The sequence below is a fragment of the Carassius auratus genome, unplaced genomic scaffold (genome assembly GCF_003368295.1).
Source record: "Carassius auratus strain Wakin unplaced genomic scaffold, ASM336829v1 scaf_tig00003882, whole genome shotgun sequence".
In the NCBI taxonomy this organism is placed as follows: Eukaryota; Metazoa; Chordata; class Actinopteri; order Cypriniformes; family Cyprinidae; genus Carassius; species Carassius auratus.
Genome location: NW_020523563.1, coordinates 5,075 through 23,185, shown reverse-complemented (window position 1 = coordinate 23,185; position 18,111 = coordinate 5,075). Strand labels below are relative to the sequence as shown.

The 18,111-nt window shown below is 40.6% G+C and overlaps 1 protein-coding gene across 1 annotated transcript; it reads right to left on the bottom strand.

Moving 5' to 3' along the window:
• Positions 1-595: 595 nt before the first annotated feature.
• Positions 596-17,764, bottom strand: LOC113070416 (disks large-associated protein 3-like). Its single transcript, XM_026243702.1, has 9 exons — positions 16,683-17,764; positions 11,090-11,310; positions 10,797-10,899; positions 9,679-9,868; positions 6,609-7,108; positions 6,420-6,514; positions 2,168-2,646; positions 1,888-1,979; positions 596-1,081 (listed from the first exon to the last, which is right to left on the bottom strand). The coding sequence occupies exons 1-9, from the start codon at positions 17,652-17,654 to the stop codon at positions 791-793; spliced, it is 2,943 nt and encodes a 980-aa protein (XP_026099487.1). The 5' UTR covers positions 17,655-17,764; the 3' UTR covers positions 596-790.
• Positions 17,765-18,111: the final 347 nt, after the last annotated feature.

Genomic DNA, 18,111 nt, shown 5'->3' with positions numbered 1-18,111 from the left:
TGTACGTTCACATCCATATTCCAGCAGCATACTACTAAGCCATCTCAAGTTCCCCATCACACTAAAGTGAGTATTGCACTCGCCCTCTGGCTGCTTTGTAACATGGACGTCTTGTGCAGAGGGGCAAAGAAGAGCCGCAAGTGACTCAGAGGTCTCGTCTGAGCCTCTGTGATGTAGATCTCAATGCTGTCAGCACTCTCTGTGGCAGAATTCTGGCGGAAAGAGGCGGAGCGTTTGGTCTGGAGCAGCCTGCGCCGTGTCTCCAGCTTCTGCCGGTCGCCTACATCCAGCGGTTTCTCCCGTTCGGGAACACTACGACCTCGCGAGAGCACTAGCATGCCTCCAGCCTCGGTCGTGCTGTCGGCACGCAGGCTGCCCGTCACGCCACCGACTGGCTTCTTTGGTAATGGAGGTGGAACCTTCTTGTCCTCCTGAGAGGAAGAGCAGGGAGTGGTGGTGACAGCATGGGTGACCAATGCAGGGATGGACGGGAACGCAGGGGAAAAACACCGAATACGCACACATACAAGCAGAAGATATGTCAGAAAGGAAGAAGACCAGGACATGTACGGGAGAAGGGACAGCACCATGAAGTTGCAACATAAGAATGATTTGGATTAGTGTATTTAGGATGAGGACATGACATTGTGGAAGCAGCAGACAGCAAAAAAGAAAGAAAACAGAGAAATTAGTTACAGATTTGTTAGGCTTTAATATCTCAAAGCAAACGAAAAGCTCTTTAGGCAGTAAATCTGCTGTTATTCCACATGCAGGTCTTGTTTTGTCTAGTTTAGTTCCTTTTCTTTCTGAGGTGTTTGTGTGATGGCAGAGAGCTGCTGGGACCCAGCACATAAGCGGTTCTCCTGCCCGCTGCTGTTTTGGCACTGGAGTGGAGCTGTGCAGTGACTGGAGCAGAGCGGATCCCCACTCTCACCTTCTTCTCAGGAGGCAACCGCCAGCCTGAGTCCTTGAGGCGCTGGAGGTCCTGAAACTTCACCCTGACGTCCTCGATGGCTAACTGGAGGAGCTCCCAGTAACTGGCCAGATCCTGAGTGGTGGGCTGAGGGTATGATGAAGGATCCTATGAGAAGAGGGGGGATATTATAGAGTTCTGCAGGGATGACATATTTCTGTAGGCCAAAACCTGGAAACAAGTTAGCATTTAAGCACTTCCACAACCAAAAAAAAAAAAAAAGAAAAACACACACCAGCACAAATATGAAAACTGAAGTCAAAACCTTGTCATTGATCTAATGTTAATTGACCGTCAAACATACTGGCCTACATATATATTAAACCAATTTCAGTGTCGGATTAACTTCCTATTTTCCTTTATCAAGGTGCATGTTGGGTACATCAGACTGAACAGGTAAACTCATGTTCTCACTTGTTGGAAGATTAATGGTGGTGACACGGTGGTGACCATGGTGTAGTTCATTTATAGTCTACATTTAGCTTTTTTTATATCTGATGATTGTATTTTGGCTTCCAATTTCATTAAAGTTTTGTTCATTTGTAAAAATTATCTTGATGACACATGTAAGAATAATAAACATTGCTTGGTCCCAGAGCTTATTATTTTGAAACAATCCAAAATACATAATGTATACAGTTAAAAACTGCAAATGGTTGAACATTTTATGTAATTAAAAAAAAAAAAAAAAAAAATACAGTCAAATCTATGATGAACTCTAACATGTCATGTGGCTTTTTGTTATACAACCTGTATAATTTAGGGGGAAAAGCAGATTTTTGTAGTTAAAGTAAATCACTGCATCATTGTATTTCTTTTCTTTTTTCCATTGTAGGTCATATGGAGGTAAAAATGGTAAAAGGTAAGGACATCCTCACTTTTATCCACAACAGAAAGAGTTGTAAAACACTCACACCACACTGTTGGCACATCCTGAAGAACTGCTGGACTCTTTGTGACATGAGCATCTGAGCACTGCCGACAGCTCCTCTGATGAGCTCCAACACTGAAGCACCAAACAAACCAATCAGAAGGGGAAAAAATAAAAATAAAAGCAGCATCAGATAAGAAACTGTTCATTGGGCAAAACACTACAAATGAAAGACCCCATGAAATCAATGAAAACTCATGTTTTGGACCTTTTAGCCCTTTTCAAGTTTACTCCAACCTTCTCTTCTGCTACTCCTCACTCACCCTCTTCTGGCAGTTCATTCATCTCTGCCTCCCTCTCCATGTTCTGGCACCATCCCTCCATCCTCTCTACTTCGGTCTGCAGGAGCCGGAGGAAGAAGTCTCCATCTCGTAAGCAGGGCGAGGCTCTGCCCGAATCAGGGAGGCTTCTCGGGCCCTCGCTCCAGCCTCCCACTCCACGCTCAGGGGCGAGGGGCAGAGGGGAGTGGGAGCGGGGCAGGGCCCTCAGTTCTGGAGGGCCAGGCTCGTTGGTGTAACCGCTGTGGTAATCCTCACGGTAGGCCCACTGGCCCTGTGTGTGCACTGTGCGGTATTCTGCAAACTGACTGGCTGATTCCGGTTCGGACGAGTGGCGCTGGAATGAGCAACCGAACTGCAGGCCCTTGTCTTGAGTGGGGACTGTCAGCCCACCAAAACCCTCCGTCTCGAGATCAGCCTGGACACTTGCTGTCACACTGTTGGAGCGTTTAAATCGGGCTCGTCTGGAACAAACAACAACAGGACAATTAGACTCAAATGAAGTGGTAGAACAAAAATTCAATATTTAGTTAGCTGTATACTGATGATATTGATGGCATTACGTTGATTACAACAAAAAAATTCTTTCAGCTTGTCCCTCATTTTCTTTAATCAAAGCAAAAACTGAAGTTACAGGGAGGCATTTACAATGGACGTAAATAGGACTGCACAAAAAAAGGCTAGCAAATTATTATTTTATTAAACCACGTTAACACTCTTATTATTTGAATGCCTTGTGGCTAAACAACTGAAAATATTTTAACATTTAACATTTATTTCCATTGTATATGCCACAACTGTAAGAAAATGGTCATCAACATTGATGACACAAATGCTGTTAATAGAAGTTAAAGGAATAGTTCACCCAAGACTGAAAAATTGCTGAAACTCGTATGCAAGTGTGTTTCTTCACCTGAACAAATTTTGAAAAAGTTAGCATTTGCTCATCAGTGGATCCTCTGCAGTCAATAGGTGCCCACAAGTAATCGACAATTCCAGTCCATAAATTAATGACTTATGAAGTGAAAAGCTCTGTGTTTGACATGGTTAACTTCAATCTGCTGCTTCTGGCTAAAATATGAGTCCTCTTATTTATGGACTTTAGACTGGTGTTTATGCCAAAAGTGAGAGCTAAAAGTTAAAACACTTTGACAATGGATTTGCTTTTCACTTCACAACACAGTACTTCACAACAAACTAACTCTCATTCTGATGGCACCCATTCACTGCACAGGATCCACTGATTATCAAGTAATGTAATGCTAAATTTTCATACTGAAAGGCCTGAGGGTGAGTAAGTATTCATTTTTAGGTGAACTACACCTTTATGAATGTTGTACTAAAGCCTTTAATAAATGCCTGAATACCAAAAAAAACATAAAATGACTCCAAACCAACAGTGTTTCTGCTAAATCAAGAAATAGGCTTACATGGGTATTTAATAATCACAAGACACAAAGCATATCATAGCTCATTTGTGGATTAGTGACAGTGACATAATTTTACAGGTTTTAGCGTGTTGCATAATGGATGCCTAATTATACCCTCTCACCTCACTTCATGTTGCTACCACGAAACCATTGTGCTTGCTTGCGTGTAGGTCTTGTCCAATATGTTTTTGTTTGAAAACTCATCTTTTTCTCTCTGTTTTGGCCTTCCATCCACACTGAGACAGTGTTTTTAGTCAATGAAAACTGAACTTTTTGAAAACGCTCTCCAAAATGGATGAATTTGAATTTTCACGTTGTAGTATGGACTGCGAAAACGGAGGCTTTTGAAAACGATGACGCACATTTTAGTCATGTGACGCATATTATACCAACAGATATTCATGTTTATACTGGTATTGTGCATGTTATGTGCTATGCACTTTCACACTATTGCTACATATCTGTTACTTTGTACACTCTTCATATCACAGTCCTGCAAAGGTGAAAGCAAATTTACTCGCAATTGCTATTTGCGGCAAAACATGAGAGCAGTTGCGTTGTAGGTCAGATATACAATCGTGAGTGTGTGCGACCTGGACATGTCTGTGAATTGTGGGTAGTTTTCGTAAATAAAATAATCCTGTCAGAAGAGCTCTTCGGAACACAATTTAAGATATTTTGGATGAAAACCTGGAGGCTTGAGACTGTCCCATAGACTGCCAAGTAAATAATAGTGTCAAGGTCCATAAAAGGTATGAAAAGTCGTTTTCAGAATACTACATTTGCCATCAGACATGCAATCTGGGTTATATAAAGCGACAGGAAAACTTTTTGTGGGCGAAAAAAAACAAAAATAACGACTTTATTAAATAATTCTATGTCAACGGTCTCCTCTGTGTCACTCCATAACACCGTGCTGCGTATGCTCTTCTGTGTTAGTGATGTTTCGTTCTTGAACGATTCGTTCATTTTGAACGAATCTTTAATGCGACTCGGGAAGAGATTCGTTCAGTTGAGCATGTGCAATATTCTATAGGTTCTGTTCCACTAGTAGTAAGTCACCCATGTCAGTCAATGCAGTCTGAGCTGGAAAGAGAATTGATTAGTTCATAGTTCGGGTCTATCGGGTTTTTGACTCGTTCCTTAATCACATGACAGCACCAATACGCTAACTCAATGCAGTCTGAGCCGGAAAGAGAATTTATTAGTTCATCTTTTGGGTCTTCAGGTTGTTCGTTCTTTTGTCACGTGACCTGACAACATTGGCTAGAATAATTAGTTAATTTAATTTACAACCTTCCTTACAAATGGTTGCATAGTACTTATTAATATTTTTTTATTATAATTATTGGATATGCTTTAAATTTTGTCCATATGATGGCGAAATACCTTTGATAAAGAAGATATTTTTTTCTTTATATATATATATATATATATATATATATATATATATATATATATATATATATGTATGTGTCTTTTTGAGTTCACCCTTCAGATTAGACTATAGAACTGTAATGTTACTTGTTTAGGATTCAAACTGTTATTTGCTTTTAATTTATGTCATTATGTGCTTTTTGAGCAATCTTCTTGTACATATATTAGAGCAAAATGTCAAGTCTGCCTAGGAAAAGCAATTATTATACCAGCAAACTCAAAATTGGATTAAAAATGAACAAACTAGGCTATAAATACTTTGTATTGTAGGCTTGGATTATTATATTATTATATAGCCTAGTGTTACTTATAGCATTCAAAAAGACAAATTCATCAATATATTATTTATAACAGGGTTTTATTTATTTATAAAATAACAACACACCACAGATCCTGAAGAAACAGTAACAAAAACAGTGACAGAAATGTCAGAAATAGCGTATGGGGATGTCACTTGATTAAGTAAAGACTCAAACTCGACCCAAACACTCGAAAGATGAACTAATCAATTCTCTTTCCGGCTCAGACTGCATTGGTTTTGCGTATGGGGCTGTCACGTGATTAAGGAATGACTTAAACCCGAAGACTTGTCAGACAAGAGGTCAGGTGAGCTAATCATAGACCCAGGTAAAAAAAAAATAATGAATTAATCTTTTATGTTTTATAGCATTTTAGTTTAGTATTGTTTGTAGTGTGATCAGCATTTGCATAAGTACTAGATGTGCTGGGGAAGTAAAACGTAACATTTTAATTACATTCTGCTAAAATGAACAAAATGACTCGAAAAAAGATTTGTTCATTTTGCCGAACGAGACTCAAAATCTGAGTCTGTAAAATGTTCTGATCTTCCCATCACTATTCTGTGTCCTCTGCTCCACAAGGATGCACTGTTTCTATGTGTATTTATCTTTGATTTGATAAATAAATAAAACAGCACATCCTTGTGGAGCGGAGAACAAAAAAGAGCATACACAGCACGGTGATATGGAGTTTTCATTTACTGTATGGGACAGTCTCAAGCCTCCAGGTTTTCATTCAAAATCTCTTACATTTTGTTGTGAAGGATTGCACCCAGGAATGTAAAAAAAAAAAAAAAAAAAAAAAAAAAAATATATATATATATATGAGAATGTCCCTTCCACTAAAACTGCTTGTCTCCGACCAGCAATAGCAAGTGGCAACTCATGATTCATGGCTATATTATGTAAATAAAAGTCTATTGGAAACTTGGATGAAGTGAGAAGCCCTTCAATACTCCAAAACTTCTTGTTTTAATACTAAATATAATAAACAGGATAGAAAAGTGTGCCATTTTATGGCATTTCATAAATGTTATAGGATATAGAGATGAAAAATGAAACAAACTCTACCTCTTGTCATCCTCCACCTGAACCCCTATAGAGTGCACCTCTCTCAGTCCTTTGCCTTCTGGGTCTGAGTCAGACACCGTCTCTGAGCTGTCCACCTGAAAAACACAAAGAGAGACATTTAACAAAATCTTGCACAAGAGAGAGACATCATTGGGTCTGAATCTCTCTAGAGTTTATGCCCTCTTATACCTGCACTGCGATAGAGGGTCTCCACATCCTCCCTCGTCCTTCGTGTTCTCCTCCAGTTAGAGCTTTAGCTAGGGACATACTGTTCTGGGGCAGAGAGGCTGATTTTCCCAGGCTGCCTCCAGCCCGCTCCCTAGATGCCCTGGGCCCCTCCAGCAGGTTATCGGCTGAGCTGCTGTGTTTCGGTTTCATTGGACCAGGACCACCAGGGTAGGCGATGCTCTGAAGGGCCCTGCCATTCAGACTCTCTGCGGAGTTGCTGCTCTGTCTGACACGCACCGTGCCCCCGCCAAGATAGTGCCCACCTCTGGAGCTACGCCCCCCGCTGCTCTCTGTCAGGTCCACTGAATTGCTGTGCTGTCTGGGTCGGACCAGAGCAGGCTGACCTGTACTCTGGAAATAAGCATCCTGAGTGGACTCAGTGCTGCTCTGAGCGGTCACGGAGATCATTGGCTTGGACATGCGAGGGGGAAGAGGAGGGGGTCCTTTCCTGTATGTGAACACTAGACGATAAAGACAGAAAATTTTTATTAAGGCAGCTATTCAAATATTTAATATAGTAACAGAAGAAAGTGAAGATGCATGGTTGCAGCACAAAACCTGCTGGAGTCTTCGAATAATAGGTACAATTTTTGTAGAAGATGGGCACACAAACCAACACAAACAAATATTTGTTTTCAGTACAAAGAATTTAAATTAAAATACAACCAAGACAAGCATGTGGCACCTTTATAGAGATGCCTCATTTGTAATTTCATCCTTCCCCCTTTTTGTTTATCGTTTGGTCGTATTGTAAGAGAAAAATAAATAAAAAATGGGTGGCCATAAACTTCTGCATCTAGAGGTCTGATGTCATTAGTGTTAGTATCAGCAGCCACTAACATGTTGTTAGTGTTTTTAGGTCATTGTTTTATGAGTGACAAAATGCACAACCTTTGCTAGTGTTATGGAAGAATGACTGTTTTGGTAACTGTCAAGCTGAAAGTTAGTATGGAGAACTGTTTTGCATCTTACGAAGATACAGAAATGTACATATATACATTATAGCTTGAAATCCCCACTAGAGTATTATCATTCAAAAGCTTTAGACACATCCTCATGGCTTAACTAACATCACACAACACACACACACACACTAGCTCTTGAGAGTGGAAACATGAAATTCAGAGGGACACACTTGGAGATTAAAGGAGTTTTTTTCTTTCCTCTTTTTTTAAGCATGTCTAAGCCCTCCTTCCGTCTCTCTTGTCCTCTCCTCATCCCTCTCTCTTAAAAACACTCACACTCTGGTGTGTGTCATGAGTGTTGCCTTGGGAAACGGCAGATGGATGCTTTTGACACTTCACAAGGGCTTTAATAAATCTCCTGTGAGATTCTCTGCTCTAAACGAGAGAATAAAGGACAATGGGGAAAAAGACAAAGTCATCCACGTGCCAGTGAGAGAGGGAATACATTATGACTGCAATCATGGCCATGCAGTGTTAATTTTTACAGGGACTTTTGCAGTATTTTATCATATTTATTCATTTCAGTAATTTAATTGACAAGATTAACACTGCAACCATAATCTTGACTACAACTCAAGGGATAGTCAAGGAGACAGACAATCTCATGGGAATTTTAAAGTCTTTATAATGTAACATTTGTTTACAGTCTTGATGTACTGAGAATTGAGTGATAGAAGGAAAATAGTTTTGATCTAAATCCCTTGGCTGAAGTGTGTTTCTCGAGGAATTCCTGAGACTGATCCATAAACTCATTAAGTCACTAATCTAATCCCTGTGAAAGCATGAAGACTAGGGCCCAATCCCAATTCTACCCCTTAGCCATTCCCCTTTCCCCTACCCCTCCGTTTCGCGTGTTCACGTGAAGGAGAAGGGGTGTCTTGATTATCTTTTGGTTGGAGGGGTATGGGTAAGGGGAAGGGCCAGATAGGCCTTCAAACAAAGATTTTTCAGGACCACACTTCTAACGAAGGGGTATGAATTATCTCAGCAACATGGCTGCTACAGCGAACAAAAAGACACATAAATGTAAGCTTTTTTGGCATAAATAAAGATTTTAACGAAACATAATAATTTGTTTTATGTTACAGAGAATTCATAATTGCTACAAGTGTGACTACATCATATAATAATTATTAATTATTAATAATATTAATAATGTGCATTGTCTGGCTGACTACGTATTGTATTAATTTTTCAAAAAATCCTGTCATACGTGCGCAAACTGACAGTCTCCACTTATAACCTATTACTAAATATTGTAGAAACATAATTTTCTGTAAAGTTGCTTTGTAATGATTTGTATTGTAAAAAGCGCTATACAAATAAACTTGAATTAACGGTCATGTTACTCAAAGAAATGTTTGCAAAAAATCGTTAATATTTGCTAACGTCATATCATTACAGACTTGAATGATTGTGCCACAGCATATGTCTGACTGGGGCGATAACTGCCGTAGACTAATCCCCCCAATAATTAGAAATTGCTAAACCATTTTCTCAAATATTGCCTATCCGAGAGAGCCAGAGAGAGAGAGAGAGAGAGAGAGAGAGAGAGAGAGAGAATTGGAAGTTGCGTGTATTCGAGTCTGTGCATTTATCTTTTTAGAGTGAGTTTACTTAAAATCAGCGATTGTCCTCTCGTCGCTGGAGAATATAATGTAGCAATTCAGTATTTAAACTGCATTTAATAAAAGTCGTGGGGCAGCGTTGACAAGTTTATTTTCTCCTGGATGTGTGAGCTGCGCGATTTCCTATATGTGTGTATGTGTCAGTAAGCAGCTCATTAATCCAGAACGATAATTAAATGCACTAATGCACACCAGCACACCAGTATATGTGTGTATTGTATGAGTTAGATGACGAATGATGACATGTGACGGCAAAGTAGTGGTGTCCCAATCCTTAGGGTAATATTTTCTCCCCTACCCCTTGACACTCTGTTTCAAGGGACAAGGGGAAGGGGTAGGCGGAGGGGTAGGGGAAGGGGAAGGGGAAGGGGTATAAAATAGAATTGGGATTGGGCCTAGGTATACCCACACATACATAAACACATGCTGATGATTTACCTGCTTCGCCCTTCAAGCTCCCCTGTGGGCCTGACATGGAGAAGACAGACAGGCAGTCATCGTCCTGGGAGCAGCCAGCTTGAATAGCCCGTACGTAGCTGTGACTGCGGGTGCGGAAGCATCCTGGTAGGTCCAAGGCCTCGACAGCCTGTGATTCCATTTCTCCAAACAGGTTCAGAGTGTCACTCAGCTGAAACACACAAAGACAAGGTTGAGATGCAGATGTTTCCTCAAATAACCAAGACTTTTAATGAAACTGTTCAGTTAATTTAATGATATTGTTTGTGTAAAGGGTGAACATAACCGCACATTATTATTAATCAGGGTTATATCTAGTGACCAGAATATGAGGGGGTGTGGTCTGTTGACTTTGGGCCAATAGGCAATTACCTAGAACACTAACAACCACCTAGTCATGTGTTATCAACAACCCAGAACTCCATAGTAATCACCTAGTTATGTCCTAGCAACTAGAAGAATACCCTAGCAATCACAAGAAAACCTAAGCCACTTCCTGGTTATGTCCATCAACCAAAATTATCTAGCAAATATGTCATCACAACTAGCAGGATGCCCTAGAAATCACCATACCTAAGTCACTGCCTAGTTATGTCCAAGCAACAAGCCAAAACTCCCTAGAAACTTACTAGTTGTGTCCTAGCAACTAGTAGAACACCCTAGCAACCACCAGAACAACCAAGTCATCAGCTAGTTATGCCTTAGGAACTAGTAGGACACCCTAGAAATGAACAGAAAACACAAAACCACCACTTAGTTATGCACTAGAAACCAACCCACACTCTCTAGCAACTAGCAGGACACCCAAGCCACCACTTAGTTATGCCACCCAGAACTATCTAATAACTACCTAGGTATGCCCCAGCAACTAGCAAGATGCCTTAGTTATCACCAAAACTCCAAATAAGTTTACTAAACCAACCAGCGCAACTCCCTAACGATCAACCAGATCTCCCAAGCAAGCAACCAGTACAACACCCTAGCAATGCATTTCAACACTCATAATACTTTCAGTTTTCATGGTTATTAAAAATAAAAACAAATCATTAAAACAACTTTGAAAACTAACTACATGTAATGTGAACACTGAATGGTTTTACCTGAGTGCTGGTCAGACAGCGTGTGGCGCTACGGGACCGAGTGTGGCCTTTAGGTGTGGTTCGACTGTTAGGGTAGACGTCTGTATACTGTTTACATGAGTATCTAAGAAGAGGAGTACATCATTAAAGCCCCAGATTACACTTCTCAGTCCCATAAAGCAAAACAGATGCATCACTCTATCGTTATTTACTGTTGGGGTTTTATATGGTAAACCAATGTGCTACTTTTTACTTTTTAACAAATCGCAAAATAGAGTAAGAAAATTAGAACTGAAAACCAAGTGACAACTAACTTGGATGTAGTGGAGGAGCGCTGGTCCATGCTGACGGAGCGGCGGAAGGCTTCTCTCTGGGCAATGAGGGCTGATTTGGGTGAGGCTTTGGGGCTGGTGTCAGAGTCAGCACTGTCATCGTCCCCCATGGCCTTGATGTAGCTGCCACTGCGCATACGTCTGCAAGGGATCTCACCACCACTGTCAGATGGACTGCCACCACACCAGTCATCTGAGGGAACCTACACGAGACACATGACTTGCTGTCAGCCTGGCCTTTACTTTTTTCAAAATGACGAGGGATGAGGCTGTTTTATATTTACTAAAAAAGCTAATATTAAGAAATTTCCATTTTAGACACAATATCGGCAGTTTCTTTGAATCGGCTGAAGTTGTTTGAGTGAATGATTCATTGATTCATTTAGAATGTCAGCTGTTTCGTTCTTAAATGTATCTGTAATTTTGAACAAATCATCGTGAATGATTCAGTGACTCATTCATTAAGGCAATTACTTGTTTCAAACCAGAATGAATCAATGTTTTAAACAAATGAGAAAAGTAAGTGTTTCAATGACTCAACGTAAGAAAGTCACTTGTCGCTACCTATTAGTGTATCAATGTAACTTGTAGTTAGAGTGGCTGAAAAACATCATTAATTTGCATCCTGAAAATCTGTATGGAGTGATCTAAAGTGCTCATTTGTATCCCTCCATAGGACCTAAACTTACTGTTGTGTAGCTATTGTATATATATCAATCATATGAGAGAAAATTTAGTGATACGGCAACTAAAGGTTTATGTATATCAGGAAAAAAAATATATATATATTGTTAGAGCTATGGCTTTCTGGCCACAGCATGACCAGAGGGAAAGCAGGGTTGAACTGAGGGCAGCTGAGTAAAATGGAATCTGATTGGCTGACAGGAATGAAACGCACCAGCTGTACATTAGAGCTGTCATCACACTCAAGAGCTGCCCCTCGGGCATGGACTGAGCACAGATGTGTAGAGATAGCAGGTTATGGAGGGGAGAGGCAAGATTATTTATTTTCATGAACTCTGCTATCCAGAGCCTTGTACTTTTCTGATAGCATCACTGTATATTATTGCTGTTTTTTTTTTGCCTCTGCATTCGCTCCCGGTCACATATTTTGAACACATACAATAAAAAGTGATGTCTTACAAGCTTCACAGCCACTATAAGTTGGCTAGATGTTTAATAACATAACCAATAATTCTGAGATGGGTGCAGTTCCAGTATTGTTCCCTCTTAAACTCGCTGCTCTCCTCAGTTTTTTATATATATATATATATATATATATATATATATATATATATATATATATATATATATATATATATATATATATATATATATATACACATACATACACACACACACACACACTGGGTTTTTATTTTTTTGTTAATCATTCAGCTTTCACTATGAGGACACATTGTCACTGAATTAAATATATCAATGATTTTCAATGGTTCTCGTTCTCAATTTTTTCCCCCCAACACAGTAACGTAGCCAGAAAAGAGACTCATTTATTGTCAGATTACTGTGCAAAATTATGGGATAGTATTTTTGTCGCACTGCTCCCATCCAACCATACTCCTAGCGTTAATTTGCAGGTCGTGTGAAAATGAAGTTAATTGTTAAATTTAATAATTTTCTTCCAAATACGATAATTAAAAAAAAAAAAAAAAAAATTAAGAAAGGAGCTCTGCGACATATTGCTAGCTAGCAAAGTGCAATCAAAAATTATCTGTTTATATCATCATAGACTGATGGGGTCACAGTAAGCTGCTGCTTGCTGATTGGTTGGCAGTTCAAATGTCGGCAGATATATTTAAAAAAAAATAATTTAAAATGTAAATTACATTTTAACATTTTGAGCATTATTGCACCATATACTGGATTCTTATTTCTGTGCCCCTGAGAGTATGATTTAGAATGTTCAGTGGCGTCACAGAACTGCCAGATTCAAACTGCTTTCGCGCGTTGGCTGGAGCTGTGCCAGAGACGGATGCGCTCAGCGCTTGTCATATATTACAATTAATATGCAGTGTTTTCAACCACATAATGTTTATTTTAGGTTTCATACATTTAAATATACATAATCACTAGTAAAACAATGCATTGGTAGCTTGTAAAATACACACTGATGTGATGTCTATGGAAGCAGCAAAATCTATCTAATCAAATGTAATTTGCAGACGTGTTTTATTCATATATCAGACACACATAGCAGAACAATAAAGTTTATTCTATTCTTCGTCCAGTTCAACAGCCACTTACTTTCATGTATTTCGGGAAAAACTGGGGAATTCAAGTGCTGTACGTTAAATCCGGCTGACAGGACTCTGAACTGCAGCGTTCATCTCGTTATAGATCAAGATAATTTATAAAGGTTTTTAAACGAAGAATTGGAATATCAGATAGCTGACATGGTAAGCAAGTTTGTGTATATATTTTAATAAAAAATGAAAAACTAAATAAAACGAATACCGATACATCTGTTAGTGGCTGCGGTGTGTCACGTGACAATCATGACGCGTCGCCATGGAAACAAGGGGTCAGTTAAAATATTTGTAATTTACGCGTGAAAGGGTTGATTTAAAAAAAAAATTCTAACTAAACAATAGTCCAAGTTTAGTAAACATTTTTTATTGAGACTATAAAAAATAATTCTGCATCTATTTTTAGGTGTGCCAGCTGCCACTGTGGGTGGCACAGGCACACCCTGGCACACCCGTGGCTACGCCACTGCCCCAACAGCTCCTGTTATTCATTTTTATTATATTGACACATTTCACTTCCTCCTGCTCCTTTGCTAATTGCGACACAGATTGACTGACTTGTAACAGACGATTCATCTAGTTCATCCCTAAGTCTTCATATCAGATCACATCAAACTGCTCTCCCGCGATAAGCCCCTGACTGAGCTATAGCCCACAGCTGGGTTTCTTTCTCCCTAGAGGCTCAGGCTAGCTGAGTCAGCTGCTCTGCCTTCAGCTATGACTGTAAGACCTCACACAATTTCCTCTGGACCAGCTGCTCTTCATGATGGAACAGAATGAACACTGATGGGGACCATATGCATGCTTGGGGCTTCCTAAGCTACAGGATACTCATAATTTAAAGTATTCAAACTACAGTCAAGCTACTCTTCTGTGAAAAGCAATCATAAGTGGTCAGACAAAATACATTTGACACCACTAGAGACCTTTTAGAACTGTTGCCAGTTGCATAAACTTCAACTAACAATCAACTAGCTACTAACTAATAATGTTTGATTATTAGCTTGTTCAACACAACTATCAGGATACACAATGCCTACTTGTAGTAAGTTACTCTTCAGCACTGCTGGCTATGACAATGTACTGCATGTAGTTACACAGCAACTATTGACAGATAGGATAAATATGTGTATCATACTGAGTGGGAATGTTGATAGGTTGTCTCGCTAAAGCTAAAGTTGCTAAATAATAGTGGCGACCTGACCCTATGTCTATCATGGTGAAGCTGATGTTCTGTGTAATTGGAGCTTGCAAGTGTTAATATTACAGGAAGCTATATTAGTGTCAAGGCAAGACCTCTATGCACGTTCCTGCGTTCCTGTCACCCTGGGCAACCAAAGCAGAGAATGTAAGAGACAGCACAGTTGGTTATGTCCGTCACAAAGCATTGACTTTCTCTCTATCCCACTGAAGAGCCCGGGGACAGAGCAGCCATGAGATGGAGTGCACCTGATGCTTATTGTGCTTTCTCACAGCTGCTATTCAGTCTATACTTTGCTGAAACTGGTCTCCTTTTATTTGAGCACCATGTGTTTGAAGTCCAGGCATGATGCGACATAGTATGAATGCAACAGAAAAGATAACTGGCAGGCCACAAGCTATTGGACATACCACTTCTTCTACAATGCCTGATATTTTCTTTTAACGCCACTATAAAGAAACAAGTGTCACGCAGGCAACTTTGTGGGAAAAAAAACAAACTAACAAATGCTGGAGAAATCACCCATTTATTCCTAAATTTAGTAGTCAAGTTGCACCTTCCACATACCATTTGCTGAAGATGAACAAATATCTGTGGAACACAAAAGGAGTAATTAGCTAAACGTCTCTGGTATCTGCTTAAAAAAAAAAAAAAAAAATAGTATGTGCACAGGGATTCCCATGAAATTGTAAGCCTTATTTTATAAGTGGTGCTCAACTTATTAATATTTTATTATTATTTATTTTTTCATCTGTAAGCCTCATTTAAGTGCTCAACTGTGGCTCACTATACCCGGAGAGCAGTATAACCTCCTAGAGCTCCATTCTGTTACCTTAGAAACATAACCATATGCTGACACATGGTGGGAAGTGTGAGAGAGTTTATAGGAGAACAGTTCAACCTGTTGTCATGTCAGACACAGTTTCCTCCCCTGTTGGTGCGTGTCCACAAATAAGTATTTGTGGTCGCATACCTAGATGTATTCACAGCAGGTGAGACTAACTGCCAAACAGTATATGTGTGAGAAGGAAACGAGAGACAGAAAGAAAACAATAATTGAGTCAAATTACAGTATGTGGTGCTTATTTATCAAGGAAGCAACAGTGCATTATAGTACAGCTCAGGACAGGACTTCCAATTGTCATTGTTCATGTTGTCACAGTTCACTTGTTTTCTGAAGTTGCGTTTTAAATGCATATATTGTTAGAGACATATTGGAAATAATTTTTCCAGCAACAGTTAATATCCTCTTTTAAAATGCACTGTGGCAGTAGCATGGTCTGTGATGGTATCATTGTGTTGTTGTTTTTTAACAAAAGAAAGTCACCGTTTTTCCAAGCACCACTAGGAAACTATGCATACGCTTGGTAACACCATGGTAAGAACAATGGTTTTGTGATGCGGCTGACCATTTATAGCTTTATGTAAACCATATAGGAAGCTGCACATGACAGCAAAAAGAGCTGAATTATGATGTCAGTGATGTGTGTGTAATTGAGCAGATGAGTAGGAGAAATAGAGCGCACAGCTAGCTGATATCAATAGCAGCGTTTCCGAGTGTTTCACAGTGTGCTTTGTGAAGGCCAAGGGTTAATGTGTTGTTTTCCTGTATTCTTGATGTTGTTTTTCACCCATTCACACCAAGCTGACAGAGGCTGGAAATGAAATCAGCCTCCATTCTTCACAGCTAGCAACTGATAACAAACATAATCATCAAGTTATTTTTTTCTTTCACACACAGAAATTGTAATTTAGTGCAGATCCCAATCTCTGCAGACGGATTAATTTTTTTGACAATTAAATGAATCTGCAAGTCAACAAAGACAACAGGCTGATTGTATTTGAGAACAGAGATGCCACATAAATATTAAAATCTCCATAGGAGCCAATTTGTGGTCACTGCACTGATGGGAAAATGGGCTCACTGTGTTAAAATTTGTCTCACTTACATACTGGGGTTGTATGCCATTCAGAATTGAACAGGTTGGTTAGATATGTAGCTAGATAGCTAGCTAGCAAGATAGATAGATAGATAGGCTAAGTAAGCAGATTCTTCAATTCCGAATTTAGCACAACCCCGTCACATACACACATATGCAGAACTTGCCTGCAGATAGTGGAGTGATCGTTCCTTCATTTTGGGATCTAGAGGAACCAATGCCTTCTCATATCCTCCTCCACGGGAAGATGGATAGACTTCTCTAGCCTGACTGACCGTCAAGGCCGACCATGTGCTCCTCTTCAGAGAGTGTCCGCTGTCCCCTGCCATGGCTATGTTGTTGCAAGCCAGGCACTCTCCTGGAGGTGGACCCTTAGATTTCCTCAAGGTAAGCTCCTGGATGGCAGCATCCAGGGTCTCATGTCCGGTCGGATACCTGCGTCCCCCCCTGCCTGCACCCACCAGAAAGCTGCTGTCGCTGTCCAGGTTATCATCGGAGCTCCACCATCCAGCTGTTTTGCTGCGGTGGCGGGAGCTTCGAGACTCATGGCGGGAGTCTCCGCTCTTACTTCGTTCTCGACTCTTGTTCCGACGAGCTGAGCGTGACTGGTGTGTTCCGGAATAATGATGTCCACCACTTTCCTCGCCACTGCTGCGGTTCCCCCTATCTCTGTCCCGGTACTCTCCCCCACGGGTGCCATTAAACTCTCGTTTAGAGGGCGTCTCCAGCGAATGTGATTTGGCAAAGAGACGTTGGACCGAATTCACCAGATGTCGTATGCGACTTGGACTCTCGCTGCGTTGTTCCCCGCTGGGCGTACGTTGGTACTGCAAGGTGTGGAAGCCGTCTGGGTGGAAGGGCAACTGTTTCTCAAACTGATCCAGAAGGTTTGGTGGGATACGCTGCATCTTTCCACCATGACCATGGCCGTGCCCTGCCGAAGTTAAACACTCTTCACACGTCGAGTCGTAGGGCTGTGGCTGACTAGGGTGTGAGCGAGGGAAGGTGCCTCCACCAGATGGGACCATGGCAGATGGTTCAGGTGGCCCACCAGGTGGGTAGTAGGGGTGGTCATTGTGCCCCTGGTAGTGGTCGGGGTGGTGCATGTAGTCCCGCGAAGTGTCGCAGTCCTCAGGCATGCAGTAGCAAGGCCCAGAGGAGTGTTGCGACAGACTGCGACTCACCTGATAGCCCTTCCTGGCCGGGGCATGGTGGGCCGTCCGGGCCGAGAGGGGGCGCTGTGGGCGCGACAGGGTTGCGCCGGAGTCAACTACAGAGAGAGGGACAGAAAGGATACATTTTGATTAGACCGATAAGCAAATGTTAATGTACAGTACATTAAATATCAGCATCATTCTCAAAACACGCTAAACCAACAAGTCCTTTGACTTTTCAGATAAGAAAAGAATGATGTGAAGGAAGGTACTGTTATTTATTTGATATGAGCTTTTATGGAAGTCAACTGGACTAAATTTAAAACTTTAAGAAACAAACCACCAATAAATGGTAAATTTTTCAGTAAATTGTGTAATTTTCCTTTTCAGCGATGTGGTGTTTTGTATTCTAATAACCACCACAAACAAACAGCTAACAATG

Excerpts from the sequence above, each read along its gene's own strand:
- LOC113070416 (XM_026243702.1), bottom strand. The coding sequence starts at position 17,654 with ATGCCTGAGGACTGCGACACTTCGCGGGACTACATGCACCACCCCGAC. Across the intron at positions 10,900-11,089 it reads CGCTCCTCCACTACATCCAA|ATACTCATGTAAACAGTATA; the intron begins GTTAGTTGTCAC and ends TCCTCTTCTTAG. Across the intron at positions 1,980-2,167 it reads GAATGAACTGCCAGAAGAGG|TGTTGGAGCTCATCAGAGGA; the intron begins GTGAGTGAGGAG and ends TTGGTGCTTCAG.